This window comes from Budorcas taxicolor, chromosome 23 (genome assembly GCF_023091745.1).
Source record: "Budorcas taxicolor isolate Tak-1 chromosome 23, Takin1.1, whole genome shotgun sequence".
In the NCBI taxonomy this organism is placed as follows: domain Eukaryota; kingdom Metazoa; phylum Chordata; class Mammalia; order Artiodactyla; family Bovidae; genus Budorcas; species Budorcas taxicolor.
Genome location: NC_068932.1, coordinates 46,142,493 through 46,159,642, shown reverse-complemented (window position 1 = coordinate 46,159,642; position 17,150 = coordinate 46,142,493). Strand labels below are relative to the sequence as shown.

At 48.6% G+C, this 17,150-nt stretch overlaps 1 protein-coding gene across 5 annotated transcripts in view; it reads right to left on the bottom strand.

The window, feature by feature from the left end:
* Positions 1–17,150, bottom strand: part of DOCK1 (dedicator of cytokinesis 1) — a 563,137-nt gene that overhangs the window by 38,656 nt on the left and 507,331 nt on the right. For all 5 annotated transcript variants that reach the window (XM_052661098.1, XM_052661102.1, XM_052661099.1 and 2 more), the window contains exons 39-42: positions 7,918–8,007; positions 6,818–6,922; positions 545–686; positions 363–441 (exon numbers count right to left, since the gene is read on the bottom strand). In XM_052661098.1, the coding sequence (XP_052517058.1) occupies positions 363–441; positions 545–686; positions 6,818–6,922; positions 7,918–8,007 (416 nt within the window). The remainder of the gene's footprint in view (positions 1–362; positions 442–544; positions 687–6,817; positions 6,923–7,917; positions 8,008–17,150) is intronic.

Below are 17,150 nucleotides of genomic sequence, written 5' to 3'. Positions count from 1 at the left end.
CACAGACTCGGATCTCAGGCTGTGGGGCAGGGCCCGTGCCCTGGAGAAAAAGTCTAAGGGGGGGTCTCTCACCTGGTGGGTCAGAAGGAGACTGGAGTACGCCCTCCTTCCCCTGACTTTCCTTGTCTCAGTCCCAGGTAAGGGATGGCTTCCCACCTTCCCAGCCACACTTGTTAACAACATCTCCCTTCCCTACTTTGATGCTGAAGAAAATTAGCTTCCCCTGCTTTTCAAAGTAAACAGAGCATCTGAAAAGTTCATCAGAGGCTGACATGCACCCTTCCACAGGTGGAGTTATGAAGAAGAGATCTGTGTATGCCTCTTACCACCCTCCTGTTGGGTCAGGGAAACGGGTTGATTACCTTACAATCTGCTCTGACACGGGCCTGTGAAATTTAGGAGGCAGGTCAAGTTTGGGCTTTACTGTGAAGCACTGAATATCTGAAGGTCAAATGTTAAGGTCATCAACCCCACATACATCCAACCATCTGAACCAACGGCTTGGCCATTATTTTCTATCCCACATGGTTGTCTGAAAGGATACATTGGCCGGGAGAGTTTTTAATGTCGTCGCCTGGTGGAGACGTTGTCTTCATCTTCTCAGCGTTTGGAAACTGAGTCAGTAGCCGAGCTTCAAAATCCTCTCGACGTTCATACTCTTTCCCTCGATAAATGAACACTTTCCCCTGCAAACAATGACAAGCATTAAACGACCCCCCAGGGATTGGGCCAGGAAAAGTGCACACATAATTGCATTGATCTCCACAATGGGCTGGACAGTGTTTTAAGTGTCACTGAATCAAAGAACAGCTTGTAATTGCAGTGGTCTTACTAATCAAGAACTCGGGAACAGAAGACAGGTTAAGTGGATACTGTTGAAGAAGCACTAAACACAACATTATTGAAGTCTAGTTACACACTTCAGCCTTAACAGCAGTAATCAATTGACAAAATCATGAAAAACCAAGTGAGTGATTAGCGACCAAATCCTAGCGGGCGGGAAACGGTCAGACGGGATAAAGGCACTACTGCAAATGGAGAATGGGGTCCATATCTTCTTCTTCTTGTTTCCAGGTGGTGGTGGTTGTTGCTGTTGTTCAGTCACTCAGTCATGTCCGACTCTTTGCGATCCCGTGGACTGCAGCGTACCAGGCTTCCGGTCCTTCACCATCTCCCGGAGCTTGCTCAAACTCTTGTCCACTGTGTTGATGATATGATCCAACCATCTCATCCTCTGTCGCCCCCTTCTCCTCCTGCTTTCAATCTTTCCCAGCATCAGAATCTCTTCCAATGAGTTGGTCTTGGCATCAGGTGCACAAAAGATTGGAGCTTCAGCTTCAGCATCAGTCCTTCCAATGAATATTTAGGAATGATTTCCTTTAGGACGGACTGGTTGGATCAGTTTGCAGTCCAAGGGACTCTTAAGAGTCTTCTCCGGCACTACAATTTGAAAGCATCGATTCTTTGGCGCTCAACCTTCTTTATGGTCCAACTCTCACATCCGTACATGACTACTGGAAAAACCATAGTTTTGACTATATGGACCTCTGTCGGCAAGGTGATGTCTCTGCTTCCATAAGCAGTTTTCATTTTGCCAGAGAATTAGGAGAGAGCATGAAGTTAAGGTAGGGCCTTGGAGCCTGAGCATGACTTTCCAAGCTGACTCCTATAGGTCACTGCCAGGAGATGAGCAGAACCCAAGGGACAGGGGTCCAGACAAAGCAGAGAAGCCCAAGGCTCCTGGTGCTGAGAGGCTCTCATATGAGCAGCTCTGAGGAGTTTTTCAGGTTTGGGGGCTCAAATGGCACCCAAGACCCTCCTGTGGCATCCCAAACGATAACAAACAAGGGGCAGAACCCTCTCCTGTCTGCTGACCGGAACCCGCCGTGCGAGGGCTTGTCTCAGTCTGACCCAGCAGCGGACCCTCCGTGAATTGTGGACGTGTTTCCTGTCCGAGGCTGCTCAGCGAAGCTGGTCGGTCCCGGGCCCGGGCACCCAGCACAGCACTGGAGCTGTGCCCGGCCTTGCTCTGCGGCTCTCTGCTGTTGTGAACAGTAAGGGGGTCACGTCGGTGTCACCCAGCTGGTCGGCAAGGTTCCTGGCTCTGCCCAGAGAGCCCGCAGCTGGGCCGAGTCTACTTCCTGTGTGGTGACCTCAGGAAATGAATGCCCTTCCTTGACTTAATAAAAGTCAAAGGGAAAAAAAAGTCCACCGGGTGGTGGCTGGACTCCCCTCACTGAAAGTCTGGAGCTGTCTTATGGACAATATTCTGTCAACGACAGAGCAGAGCATGTACCGTTCTCCTCCCAAAGACTGAGTTTGGTCCCTCTCCAAGGCCACGTCTGTCACCTCCGTAAATTCTGAAGAGTCCACCTAGGGGTTGTTTCAGGTGGAGACCTTGAGGTGGGTGACCGGGAAGCCCTCCTCTGCGCTCAGGCTGCCTCGTTGAGACCTGTCTGCTGACAGAGTCACTCTGTAAGTATGTCAGTAAGGAAAGTTCTGGTTCCAAGAAAAACAGGTCTCTATACCTTCATGGATTCAACAGGTCTCCATACCTTCACAGATTCAACACGGGTATTCCGAGCAGTAACTGAGTCATGAAAAAAGGTGTTAACGGGTAGCATGATGCTACAGCTCCAGAAGGTTCCTGAATTTTCCCCTCCCCACCCATCTGGCCCCATCTGAGGGTGGTCTGAACATCACCAACTGCAGCAAGGAAGGAACCATGAGCAAAAGCCACAGGGCTCGAGGAACCAGAGGCTGGGGGCTCTTGGTTCTCCTCCCTGGACTTGGTTGTTGCTTCCATCAGGGATTGTTGGGCAAGAGGCTCCAGGCCGGCTGGTCAGGAGTTAGGGGCAGCCTTGTCATCTGCCCTGACCCTGGAGGGATGCCAGTGTGGAGGAGGGTAGGAGGGAGGGGGTGGGGAGGGGAGGAAGGGGAGAGGGGGTGGGGGATGAGGGGAAGAGAAGACAGACAGACCAACAGTTGGATCCTGCGGACTCAGCTCAAAGTCAAAATAAAATCTGTCTTAAAAAAAAAAAAATAGAGCTCCTATGAGGCTCCATTTTTCCCCTTCCCTAGTCCAAAGTTATTCTGAGTCCTTTTAAATCACAAAAGAGGGAACAATTTAAAAAGTGAATGCTTTTTTTCCCACTTTGTGCTTAGGTATGTCTTAACACACCCATTACAAGAGAAAAATGTTCTCTTTTCTCTAAAAAAATAATTTCAAGTAGAAACCAAAGTAATACGTAGTCTTAATTAGAAATATAAATACACAGCATGAGCATCTTTTAAGGCTATAAAAAGGCAAACATTTCAAAAATTCAGGATGATTTAATGTATAACAGGCTAGGACAAAACTAGCACGCATTTATTAGGCTTTACACTCGAAGGGAGACGTAATAATAAAAGTGTATATAAAGGCTTTAATAGAAAAACACTAGTGAGTTATAGATGGAAACACTAACAACATTTTCTAGAAACATCAATTACTTTGCATTCTGAAGTGTTCCCTTCAAGCCTGAAAAGAGGAGGGCAGTGTAGAAATAGTCAAAGATATTTATTCCTTGTAAGAACCGTAAGTATTAATATAAATGCAAAAGCTCCACATGTGATCAGTTCTGAAAGAAACACAAAGAGGAGAGCCAGCGAGTCAGTCCTCCGAGGCTGCGCCCCCAGCGCCACCCGAAGCAGACAAATATCCTGCCCCCTTTCTTGGAACTGCCAATGGCATCGTCAGATCGACTCCGGACAGGTAGCCTGTAAAGTATAATAAATACGTTCCTGTAGCCCCACAAAACCAGCCGGGCGTGGCAGGAAAGTCAGTTCAACGTTAATCAAGCCCTTTAAGCTAGTTTTTCCTGCTTTGCACTGTCCTCTCGACAGGCAGGTGACCCAGTGTGGTCCCTGGAGCAGGGGTCTCACGCACCCTCCCAGGAAATCCCTGGCATCAGCTGGCTCGGGGACCGAGAGGTGCTCAGCCCACAGGGTTGCCAGGTCAGGACGCCGAGACAGAGTGTGGTGGCCTTAAATCCTAGCAGTGTCCACGGAGGGTGGCACGCACTCCACACCCAGCACCGCTCAGCTCAGTGGGATGCAGGGCTCTCCCTCTCGATCTTTCTTAGACACACACACAGAGGTGTATGTACAGATTCATACACCTTAATCAAAGCCTTATTAATTAAATTAATTAAAGATTGGCTTTTAACTTAATGCTGAAATCTTCCTTAATTCAGGGCTATAACCAAACATCTTTTATTCATTCTTTGGAAGGGAGGACTTTCTCCAGAATCTGAGTTTCTGATCAACCACTCTCTTCAGTGTTCATGGCCAGAGCTGCATGACCAAGACTTTGGGGTCAAGGAGAGAATGACAGGCAGCGACAGGGACAGCCCAGATGCCCCAGGCACCCAGCCAGGACCCTGTGTGTGTGGATCAACCAACAGGTCACCTCCTGGAGCAGGTCAGTCCTGCACGGGCCACCTGCTGATATTTCTATGAAGAATTGACATGTTTTCAGCAAGTAAGTCCCTTTTGCTGATGCCAGTGTGAAGGGATATCTTATACCCTCAGGGACACCTGGGGATTCGGAAACGCTGGGGCCAAAGAAACACACCTTTGAGGCTGGGAGAGTCTCCCAGCTGGATCTACCTGCCCCAGACATCTGGGAGATCTGCCCGCCCCAGACAGGTGTGCCCTGGGTACAGTGCCTGCTTCCCTAAAACCAGAAGGATCATGCATGGGCTCCAAGGAAGACAGAAAACCAGGTGCCATTAAAAAACAAAAAGAGGATAAGAAATGACAGGCAGACACGGTCAATGGCATCCAAGAAAGAGTTTTTGAGAAACTCTTAACTATTGTATTGGGCTCTTTTTTCTTCTTCATTTTTTTTCTATTTGAGAGACTGTTTCCATCCCTGGGTTGCAAAGATCCCTTGGAGATGGAAATGGCAACTCTCTCCGGTATTTTTGCCTGGGGAATCCCACGGACAGAGGCGTCTGGCGGGGCAGGGTGGGGGCGGGTCTACCATCCATGGGGGTCACAGAGAGTCATACACAACTCAGTGACTAAACCACCAGCACCAAACAACTGTATTACTAGGCTGCTGCTGCTGCTGCTACTGCTGCTAAGTCACTTCAGTCGTGTCCGACTCTGTGCAGCCCCACAGACGGCAGCCCACCAGGCTCCGCTGTCCCTGGGATTCTCCAGGCAAGAACACTGGAGTGGGTTGCCATTTCCTTCTCCAATGTATGAAAGTGAAAAGTGAAAGGGAAGTCATTCAGTCATGTCCGACTCTTCGCAACCCCATGGACTGCAGCCTACCAGGCTCCTCCACCCATGGGATTTTCCAGGCAAGAGTGCTAGAGTAGCACCTTCTCCTAGGCAGCATTTATTTACAAGATTTCTGGGCTAAAGATTATTGGGTGATTTGACTGATGATCACACTATTTCTTCAATCATGTCAAAGAGAACATGCTTGTCTCAGGGATGGAGTGTGATTCTGAGTTTCCAGCACTGGAAATTCATTGCCAGTTTCTCATATACTTTAAAATATACATGCTTGGAAATTCCCTGGCGATCCAAGGGTTAGGGCTCTGTACTCCCACTGCTAAGGACCCAGGTCCGATTCCTGGCCAAGGATCCAAGATCCCACAAGCCACACAGCCAAAAGAAGAAACAGAAACACGTACGTTCATAGCAGCATTATTCATATCAGCCCAGACAAAGTCTGCCAAGGACGAGTGGATAAACAAAATGTGGTGCGTCGACATGAGGGGATATTACTCTTCCATAAGAAGGAATGAAGTTTTGATACACACTACCTCGTGGATCAGCCTTGAAGACATTATGCTAAGAGAAGTAAGCCAAACACAAAGGACACATTTTATATGAATCCACTTAAATGAGGTCCGTAGAATCAAGTAAATTCTGAGACAGAAAGTAAGGTCTGGGATGGGTGGGGAGGAGAGACGGGGAAATTATTGTTTACTGGGATAGGAGTTTCAGGTTCAGAAGGTGAAAATAATCTGGAGATGGGTGGTGGGAACCGTTGTACAACAGGCTAAATATATTTAACGCCGCTGAACTGTACACTTACAGACAGTGAAGACGGTAACTTCTACGTTATGCATTGCTGTCCTTGAGTTGCTCAGTCATGTCTGACTCTTTGTGACCCCATGGACTATAGCCCATCAGGCTCCTCTGTCCATGGGATTCTCCAGACAAGAATACTGGAGAGTGGGTTGTCATTTCCTTCTCCACGGGATCTTCCCGACCCAGGGATTGAATCCGCGTCTCTTGCATTGGGAGGTAGATTCTTGACCACTGAGCCACCAGGGAAGCCCTATGTTATGCGTTTTTCACTATAATTTTTAAAATATACATAAATCTCTGACGAAGAGCTCTCTTTAGGAAAAGAGAGATGGAATGCTCATATGCAATCAAAAAAAAAAAACATTATCAGCCCCTCTCCAGCAACCTGAGCCAAGTACAGAGGTGTGAAAACAATACTGAGTCGCTTCCCTGGTAGCTCAGCCGGTAAAGAATCTGCCTGTAGTGCAGGAGACTCGGGTTCGATCCCTGGGTCAGGAAGATCCCCTGGAGGAGGAAATGACAAACCACTCCAGTACCCTTGCCTGGAAAATCCCATGGACAGAGGAGCCTGGTGGGCCGCAGTCCGTGGGTTACAAAGAGTCAGACATGACTGAGCGACTTCACTGAGAGTCACACTTGAGAGGCAAACCAAATCCTCAGAAAGAGGAGGCGCTGGCTGCCCAGGGAGCAATGGTGGCCCAATCCAAACAGAGCCCAGAGTTACCCGAAGGAAGGTGGGGAATCCTTGTCCGTAGTATCCGACGGCAAAGTAGTCAGGCTTGGGACGAATGACCTTGACGATGTTTTCATAAAACTGAGCCTGTTTCTTCTGAAAAGAAGAGAAGAAATGCATTTCAGATTTGAATGGAGTATCTGAGCACCCATGTGTCTGGATTCTTCCAGCTTTGGCAATTCTAGGGGGTGGGAGGGGGAGAAGGTGGGGGAGCGCGGATGCGGGCGTGGAATTTAATCTCACCACGAAGCTTTGACAGTACTTTCCATTCATCGCCCAGCATTCAGCAGGTGAATCTGACCAGAAAGCCAAATTCAGCAACTGGCTGTGATTTACAGGTGTTTTCATCACCAAAGAGGTGCCAGAGAGATGGCTTTTGTTCTGATTCAATGTCCGGTCTTTAGTATTTTTAAAACATGGTATCGGTCAGACAATGGGATACATTAGGAAAGGATTTAAAAGGGCAGAGTTCTGTTCCACAGTCATGATACACATTACAAGATCATTAAGTCGATCTGCTGGATACAAAAACCATTCAGCAGAGAAAGTAGTAATTAGAAACTGGTAGCTTCTAGGGAAGGACAAAGGGTTGGGCCACCCTCCATCAGTCCTTCATGGAGATGGGCTCAGAGCTGAAACCACTGGAGCCTCCTGGAGACCTCTGAGCTTCCAGACCACTAGACACCTGGGCTTAGCAGTTGTTCACACGCACACCCTTCAGAGGCATCTTTGAGTTTGATGACGAAAGCTCAGTGCGGAATGCTGCTGAGCCAGAATCAACCAGCAAAGAAATCAAAACTGTCCTCCTAGACAAAATGAAGGAGAATCCAGACGTTAAAAGGAAAAGAGGGACTTCCCTGGCTGTCCAGTGGTTAGGACATGTCCATGCTTCCACTGCAGAGGGCATGAGTTCCAACCCTGGTTGGGGAACTAAGATCTCGCATGCTGCTCAGGGAGGCCAAATAAATGAATATAAATTAAATGACTGTTGCATTTTAAAAAAAGAAGAAGGAGAAGGGAAGGAAAACATTCAGAAGAACAAGTTGGGATTGCTTGTTTTTTTTTTCAAAGATAAGGAAAGGAAGACTTACCAGCAATTCGCTGAGCTGTTCATAATCAAACATTTCGTTCTCATACTGTTCTGCCAGCTCCTTGCCCAGGGCGATGGCCTCCTCCCACATCTGTGAGGGAAGAGAGAAAAACAAGGGCAAGAGAAATGCAAACCCGAATCATACGGTCAGAGAGGGAAACAGCAACACTGCCATTCACTATGCAACAAGCTGGAAACACGCCTGCTTAACCTGAAGACGCTGGAAAAATACAGGTCTTTTCTACAGGCTCATGTCCTTTGGCTTGGGCCTCGGTTGACCAGACTGGTCAGCTACTGGCTCATCAATCACACTGGCTGTTGCCCCTGGTCAGAGCAGCCAGCCGGCTGGTCCTGCCCCTCTGGGGGCCGGCCTCTGAAGTCCATCTGCCAGGGCAGCCGTGGAGCCCAGCAGGGAAACCGCTGGGTGAGGCTGAGAGCAGCGTTTCTGCAGAAACCAAGGACCAGATTTTGGTACTTTCCCAAATCATCCCACTTAAAAGAGCTATGTGTCGGTGGTCAGAAAGACAAGGATCTATTTCAACTCTGATTTAAGGCTTGCAAGAAGTTCATGTTATATGGGCAGATACCATTCAGAAAACTAAGATCATGGCATCCAGTCCCATCACTTCATGGCAAATAGATGGGGAAACAGTGGCTGACTTTATTTTTATGGGCTCCAAAATCACTGCAGATGGTGACTGCAGCCATGAAATTAAGACACTTGCTCCTTGGAAGAAAAGCTATGACCAACCTAGATAGCATATTAAAAAGCAGAGACATTACTTTGCCAACAAATGTCCATCTACTCAAAGCTATTGTTTTTCCAGTAGTCGTGTGTGGATGTGAGAGTTGGACTATAAAGAAAGCTGAGCACCAAAGAATTGATGCTTTTGAACTGTGGTGTTGGAAAAGACTCTTGAGAGTCCCTTGAGGGGACTCCCTCTCTCCCTGCAAGGAGATCCAACCAGTCCATCCTAAAGGAAATCAGTCTTGAATATTCATTGGAAGGACTGATGTTGATGCTGAAACTCCAATACTTTGGCCACCTGATGAGAAGAACTGACCCATTTGCAAAGACCCTGATGCTGGGAAAGACTGAAGGTGGGAGGAGAAGGGGACAACAGAGGATGAGATGGTTGGATGGCATCACTGACTCGATGGACGTGAGTTGGAGTAAACTCCAGGAATTGGTGACAGACAGGGAAGCCTGGCGTGCTGCCGTCCATGGAGTCGCAAAGAGTTGGACACAACTGAGCGACTGAACTGAACTGAACCATGACAATGTAAAACCTGCCATCATTTTGAAAGGGAGAATTTTGAATGAAAATAGTTTAAAAGTGGGTTTCCTAATCAGGTAACATTTATTAAAATGCTGGTAAACTTTTGACACATGTGGACTAATTTATTGACACATGAGTTAGGCCTGAATTTCCCTTATTTGGGTGGGGGAAGGAAATAAAATACAGTGGTCTGCTTGAGAACATGGAAAACTTGGAGGGACTGTCTCCTCCAGGAAGCCTTCCTGGATGCCACCCACACTTCTCCGTACTATCACAAGGACCCAGAGTTCCCCTCTTTCAAACCTTTGAGTATTAAAAGTGACAACTACAGACTTAGAATTAGCAAAGTGTCAGACCACCTCACATACTGGGTCCCCAGAGATGAATTGCCTACTTCTCCACTGGAAGTATCCCCATAAGTTAGTAGCACCAGTCATGAAGACAAGTGATTTCCAGCTTACTCTTTGTCCAGCAAGATGCCATCTGCATTGTCTCATTAAAGTGTCATGTCAGGTGGGTGTTATTATTACACTTGTTTTGCAGATAAGGAAGCCTGGCGTCAGACAGGCAAGCTTCCTGCCCAAGGGAAGACAGTGGGGTAGACTCATTGTTTTCCAAAGTTCCTGCTCTTGATGACCGTCTTAGTTGGAGCTGCTGTAACAAAATCCCACAAAACAGACACTTCCCTCTCACAGTTCTGGAGGCTGGGAAGTTCAAGCTCAAGGTGCAGGCAGATTCGGGTCTTGGTGAGGGTTCTCATGACTCGCAGACAGTCGCCTTCCCACTGCATGTTTGTATGGCCTTAAGCGAGATCTCCTTCCTCTCCTCAAAAGGGTACTAATCCCATCATGGGGGTCCCACCCTCATTATGACCCAATCTAAACACAATGAACCCCCCAGAGCTCCATCTCCAAACACCATCACATGGGGCTGGGGGGTCAGGGTTGTTCAACATATGACTTTTGCAGGAATGCAAGCATTTAGCCCATAACAATGACCATCTGCCAGCCCTTCCAGCTGCCCTCCACCCCCTCCTCCTGAAATAGGTTTTCAAGGATGCTAAGCTAGTCCCTAACTCCAGGCTCTCACTCGGAACACAGGGAGCTGGTCCCACACCTGGCATACCCTTGGTGCTGAATCCTCACCTGCCTGCCAGTCTTTGCCTTTTCTTAGCAGAACCAACCGGTCGAAGGCCTTACTTATTACTGAATCACCCAATAGACTTAAAATACTCTTTACACAGCTGCTGCTTAAAGACACCATCTGCTATTTTTGATGAGAAAAAAAGCTATTCCAAAATTGTATTTTAATACTTTGAAAGACATCATAAAGATAAGCTCAGAGGAGAGAAAGATTTCAGAGATAGGACCAGCAGCTAAGAGAGAGAGAAAGTGGCTGAGATGCTCTTTGGAGGACCACATGCTTCTCTCCCCAGAAGCCCCTCCTGGCTCCTCCATCCTGCCGAAGCTCTCACCCTCCGAATGTCTGCACTCTCTGAATGTCTCCAGCTGCTGCTCCAGCGCGCTCAGGTCCTTTGCCAGAGTCCCAGCCTCCATCTCTCAGAAGAGGGAGCTTCTCCACTTTTTATGTTTCTTTCAAGCTCCAGTGACCAATTCCTCCCTCAGTACATTTCCATTTCAAAGGAATCATTACCTCTAGTTGCAGTTCTCACTCAGTGGCGAATACACCACTCCCTTAGCTGCCTACAATCTTAGGGCTTCTAATTCACTGCTTAATCTGTTTCTAGACAGAGGAGCTGCTTTAGATACCTAGCAAGAGTAATTGTTTTTTTTTAAAGAAATACAAGTGGAAAAAGAGAACGTTGCTCAGTCATGTCTGGCTCTTTGCGACCCCATGGACTGTAGCCCGCCACGCTCCTCTGTCCATGGAATTTTCCAGGCAAGAGTCCTGGAGTGGGTTGCCTTACCTTCTCCAGGATATCTTCCCAACCCAGGGGTCAAACCCACACCTCCTGCATTGCAGACGGATTCTTTCCCATCTGAGCCACGCAGCACAGACACATCTTGAGTAAATATCCAACTCACTCAGGGGTCACATGGTTGTGCTCTCTGTCAGATTTTCTATAAACGTATATTCCTCTCCCCAACCCCTGCATGTTTTAAAGGCTCCTGCATTAAGGAGATCTGCTTCTACTTTTACTTAGCTAGGGCTCTACAGAGTGTGGGTCACTCATATTTCCCATGTGAATACCTTGGAAAATATTTCTGTGCCAGAGAGAAAACAGATTCCATATAACAGAGATTTAGATTATCTTGGTAGAACAGTCGCTTTAACCTGTGTGATTGAACATCCTGCCCTGGCCCTGTTCTTAGACATGCCCCAGGGGGAGCTGATGGGGGTCACCATGGCCACAAATGAAAAAAGCACCCTATCAATGCTCAACTTCGTGTTCTGATTTGAAGTCCAGAATCCGTTTCATAGCATCCTTGGCCTTTCAATGTGGAGCACACCCTCCCCACTCTCCGTTTTCATCAGGTGATCTTCAGCTATATTCTCTTGAGATGATCGCCTTTTATTTCGGAACCTCTGCAAGTTTCATTTCTGCAAGTTTCATGAACAGAAAATCCCTTTTCCCCCTGATGAAATTTCTTCATTAGAAGTGGCCACAGAGAGCATATTGGCAGTTGCTCTCTTAGACAAACCTGTGGGATTGATGAGCAACCAGTCGGGCAGGGGGACAACACTGATCTCACCGGGTCAGGGAGTAGCAGCAGGTGCAAGGTGAGAGGGCAGCCTGGACAGCAGCCCCTTTAAGGAAAACGCAGCCCGGCCACGACCCACCAGGATACTGATGGGCAGCTCTGAGCGAAATCACTAACTAGCTGTGAGCTAGTCAAGATGTTTCATGGGATGCTTGAATTTCAGTCCCTCTAAAACTCACCTGGCTTTCTGGGTGGTTGTTGGGAAATGAGGCATATTCTAGCACCTTCTAATTTTCCAGGGTCCTGCACGCGTCTCTGACATGTCAAGAGATGGAGATTCAACACTGTGGAAGATTCCAGAGAACTGGTTTAGGGTCACCAGCAGCGAGGGGGCCAGGGTGGCCCAGAAGTAGCCTTCCATCCTGGTCAGTGAGGGCTTCACTGCAGGAGTGATGTGAGTGAGCATCTCTTCCTAGTCCCCCGAGGATGAGGGGCTGGAGTCCTCCGGAAAGATGTGTCTCCATGGCGACTCCGAGGGGTGTGGTCCAGCAGGGAGAGGGTCCAGCAAGTCCTCTCCTTTACAGAATGGAGACTCCTTGTGGGCTCCTCCCCGCTCTCTAAGCCTCTCCTTCTCCCCCTGAGCCACGCCCCATCCTGGGTCTTCCTGCTGGTCTCCCTTGGTTTCCACTGATCTGAGCAAACGCTGGACACTTTCTGAAGATGTTTCTGAGGTCCAGCATGGAGCCTTTTCACTGAGGTCTACTCCAAAGTTGCCTGGTTTTACTTAATGACACCACCCTCTCTGAGAGCACACACATCACCGCACCAGCCGCCTGAGAAAGGTGGCTGGGCTGCCTGCCCTCCAGTAGGACAGAAAACACAGCGGGATCTGGGACTCAGGCCAGACTTAAGAAGCCTTGATGGGAGGCTTCTCACACTGACTCGAAGATGAATCCTGCCTTCTGGGACTGTCACGTACCCAGGAATTATTGCCCCTCAAAAGCATGTTCCTCTTTGCCCCACAGCAAGTCTTTATTAGTCTAAATGGAAAATGATATGCTCAGTTTTAATGCCCTGGGAGGAAAATAGCAAACGAACATTTAAAACAAAACAAAACAAAGAGATTTTTTGCCTTTTTCTTTAATAAAGGACCTTTGTAGTTCTGCAAGCCCTTAGAAAGCCTAAACTAGGCACTGAAAGAGACAGTTGCGTTTTGCTTGGTGGTTTGATCAGAAGGAGAATGGACCCACTCTGCCACTCACCCCTCACTCTGCAGTAATTACTGGGCACCTGTGATGGGGTGGGTTCAGAGAGCATAAGGAGGGGTACACACAGTTCTTGGAGGAGGATTTGAAGAATAAAAGAAACAGGCAGTAGCTGGAGAGGGGAGTTAGAATGAAAGATAACTTTTTTAAAAGATGGGGGAAATAATAGCATGGTTGTGGGCGAGTATGTGCGCTTCCCAGGTGGCGCTAGTGGTAAAGAACCTGCCTGCCCATGCAGGAGACATGGGCTTGATCCCTGGGTCAGGAAGATCCCCTGGAGGAGGGCATGGCAAGCCACTCCAGTATTCTTGCCTGGAGAATCTCACGGGTGGAGGACTCCGGTGGGCTACCGTCCATAGAGTTGCAAAGAGTCAGACACAACTGAAGGAACTTAGCAGGCAAGTATGTATTAGCCAGTAGAGAGGAAGACAGTGCGGCCAGTAGGAAGAAGACAGATGGGCCAGAGTGATGTCCTGGATGGGCCCGGAGGTCCGGGGCCTAGGGGGTGGGAGCAGCCTTGGACAGAAGCACGGACAGATGTCCCTGGACCAGAGGGACTGATACAGACCCACGGCCGAGAGTGCGACTGGCCGAGTGAGGCCAGAGATGTCCCACAAAGCCTGGGGACCGCCAGCTAGAAAATCAATGACTGACCAAGAATTCCCACGTGCAGGAGAGGGGCCGAAACGCTCAGAGCTGCCGGAGCTGCCTGGAAGGGAGGCAAACCTCCCCAGACTGACTGGAAGTCGCTCTCCTGTCAGCTCTGCAGCCATGGGAGGGTTGTGCTCAGGCCTCTGAGCTGCGCTGGGTACCCAGCTCCCCCGGACGTGCACACATCTGACACTGACCCCATATGAGAGACTCTGTGCAATCAGCTCACTTCAAGCCTCTGGAGCTGTCCCCTGCCTCTCCTAGTCCCCACTGCCCCCACATCCCGGGCCTGGACCCCTGCCTCAGCCCCCCACCCACCGGGCTTCTGCCACCGTGAGCCCAAATCACTCCCTGAAAGGGGGACAGTAAAGGCAACCTTCTTATGTTCATAAAATCTCACTGGCTCCTTGGGTCTATGTGCGAGCATGCTCAGTCGCTTCAGTCACGTCCAGCTCTCTGCGACCCTATGGACTATATAGCCTGCCATGCTCCTCTGTCCGTGGAATTCTCCAGGCAAGAAAACTGGAGTGGTTGCCACACCCTCCTCCTGCGGATCTTCCCGGCCCAGTGATTGAACCCGTGTCTCTTACATCTCCTGCACTGGCAGGCAGGTTCTTTACCACTAGTGCCACCTCGGAAGCCCCCTTTGTGACTGTGGAGCAAGTCAAATCTTTAGGAGACATGCAAGGCCGTGGACAGACTGGCTCCCAAGTTCTCTGCATCTGTGTCTCCCAGGACCCCCTCCTCACCCCCTTGATAGACAGACTGGCTTCGGAAGCCCTGGCCTTGATCAAAATGGTTCCCACTCTTTGGAATCCCTGCCCATCCCCCACACTTCAGAATCCCAGCTCCTCCCAGCTATCACCTTGCAAGCTTCATCTCTTTCTTCAAGACCCAGCTTGTGCTGCGTGCTAAGTAGCTTCAGTCATGTCCGACTGCCGGGCTCCTCTGTCCATGGGGTTCTCCAGGCAAGAATACTGGAGTGAGCTGTCATACCTTCCTCCAGGAGGTCTTCCCAACCCAGGGATCGAGCCTGCGTCTCCTGTGACTCCTGCATCGCAGGTGGATTATTTACCCCTGGGCCACCAGGGAAGCCCAAGACACAGTTTACAAGTCACCTTCTGATGAAGTCTGCCCTTCCTCCTCAGGAGGGGGAATCATTCCCATACCTGTTAGGTCAGTAGACTCTGAACCCGCCAACGCAACAGTCAGGGGGCAGGCTTTGCTCTTTGCCTGCTCACCCATTAGCCCTAGTTCTAGACTTCTCAGCTCGAGGCAGGCCTTTGGCCTCCCCTACCCCCTGTAATTCATGCAGGCAGGTGGCACCTGGCACCCCGGAGACTGGGTTGCAGAAACACAAGTGAGGGGTCGTGCAGGGTGGGGAGATGGGGGGGCAGGGTTGATACCAACTCCAAACCTCGATTTTTTCTGCGCTGATCACAAATGGTTCTTTTCTGGGAGCCCAGTCATAATCCACACACAATCTCTATGCTCACTCCAGCCAGATTCTTGCTAATTGAACAGATTCTGGCAAATATCAGGATTTTCAAAAATTCTGGAAATGCTGAGACTATACCAAGAAAGAGGGTGATGGGATGCTCGTACCTGTAATTCCTCTGACTGACAACTGTGCTTTCAAGAAGGAAACTCAGAGGGTGAGAAAATGTCAGCCCCAATACTCAGAAAAGCACCCCAGCCATTTCACTAAAAGTGGAAACTTGCTTCCAAACCCCTATTTTTAGTTCACGGGATGATGCAGGATGCCTCCTTTTTTTTTTTTTTTTTTTTGACTTGGGCACAAGGCAAAGTGCAAACTTCGTCAAGGCGAGATTATTTTAAGGGAAGAGGAGACAGAGCTCCAGTCGAAAATAGTCCCAGAGCTTCAGACACCACGTGGGCTGTCAGCCATGAGCCCCTTTGCCAATGCCAGGCTGCCTCCTGGTTTTTGAGGCGGTGAACATCAGGTTCACCGCCTCCCTCACTCCGACTCCATTTCCCTGAGAGCAGGGCTTCTATTTTCAACTCGCCCTCCATAGAGAAGCCTGGTAATTTTCAGTGAAGTACTTGGATTAAGAGCTTTATTGAAAATTACTAGGCCTCAACCAAACACAATAAGACAGACAACTCAGAGCATCTTCGGAACAGAACGCTTGACTGCCGTGATAAGACCTGTCGGCGGGCTTTCCGGAGGGGCTCAAACGGGTGGTGAAACGAGAACAGAGAGGAGTGGGAGCTAATTATTAGTCCAGGAAGGAATAAGGCAGAAGAATGAAACGGAAAACAGATGGAAATGACATTTCTTTCTTTTTTTTTTTTGGAGAGAAAGAAAAAGATGAAAAGACCAAGAGCTGGGCTGAAAGACATTCAAAACTTTTAAACAGTGGAAAAGCAAAAATAAAAGAGTGATTTTTTTGGGCAGAAGAAATACAGAAAGATAACAGAGCCTAATTCAAAAGCTGGAGTGTCCAATATAATGGAGCTGAAAATCCATTCAGCGTTGCTGCTTTCTGAGCACAGAGGTGGAGAGACTTTGAATATAATCCGACCCCAGTCCCATGCTGGTGCCCTGGGCTATCCCCGCAGATGCTGGTATCTGATGTCTGAGAGATCTGATGGACACCGGCTCCTTTAAACGCCTGTGAGCACAGTTCCCAGGACACAAATCTGCACTGGATTCTGTAAGTTCTTACTTCCCCTAGAAAGCTGCACACACTTAAAACACTCACTGAAAATGAGCTCTTGGATGAGTAAGGTTCCCACCTATTAAGGATAGAGTGAAGGCTTCCTTAATCACCCAAGGGGACAGCCTGTATCACTGGAGCGATACCCCAGTCACACCTTTGCCAGGTTCAGATACCATTTATTTTACAATTGCATGCCCAGCCATTTCTAGGCTTCAAGCTCAACTGTAGTATGAAGGCCTCTCACCTGAATTATTGTTGTTGTGCAGCTGCTAAGTCATGTCCAACTTTTTTGCAACCCCATGGACTGCAGCCTGCCAGGCTCCTCTGTCCATGGGATTTTCCATGCAGGAATACTGGAATGGGTTGCCATTTCCTACTCCAGGGGATCTTCCTGTCCCAGGGATTGAACCTAGCTCTCCTGAATTGGCAGGTGGGTTCTTTAACCACTGAGCTGAATACATGGTTTTAAACCAGAATTTTTTCCCCTAATATAAAACAGGTGTAAAATCAAACCAAAGAAATTCTTGTGATTTCAATATAATGCAGGAGAAAATTCAAATGTGGGTCTTGAACGAGCAGTGAAGTCAGAGTCTATTTCTTTTAGATTTATTTCAGTTATTCAAATATTCATTTAGGGTGAGGAATATATCCCAACAGGCATGTACGCAATGCCGCTGCCAGTGAGGACCCC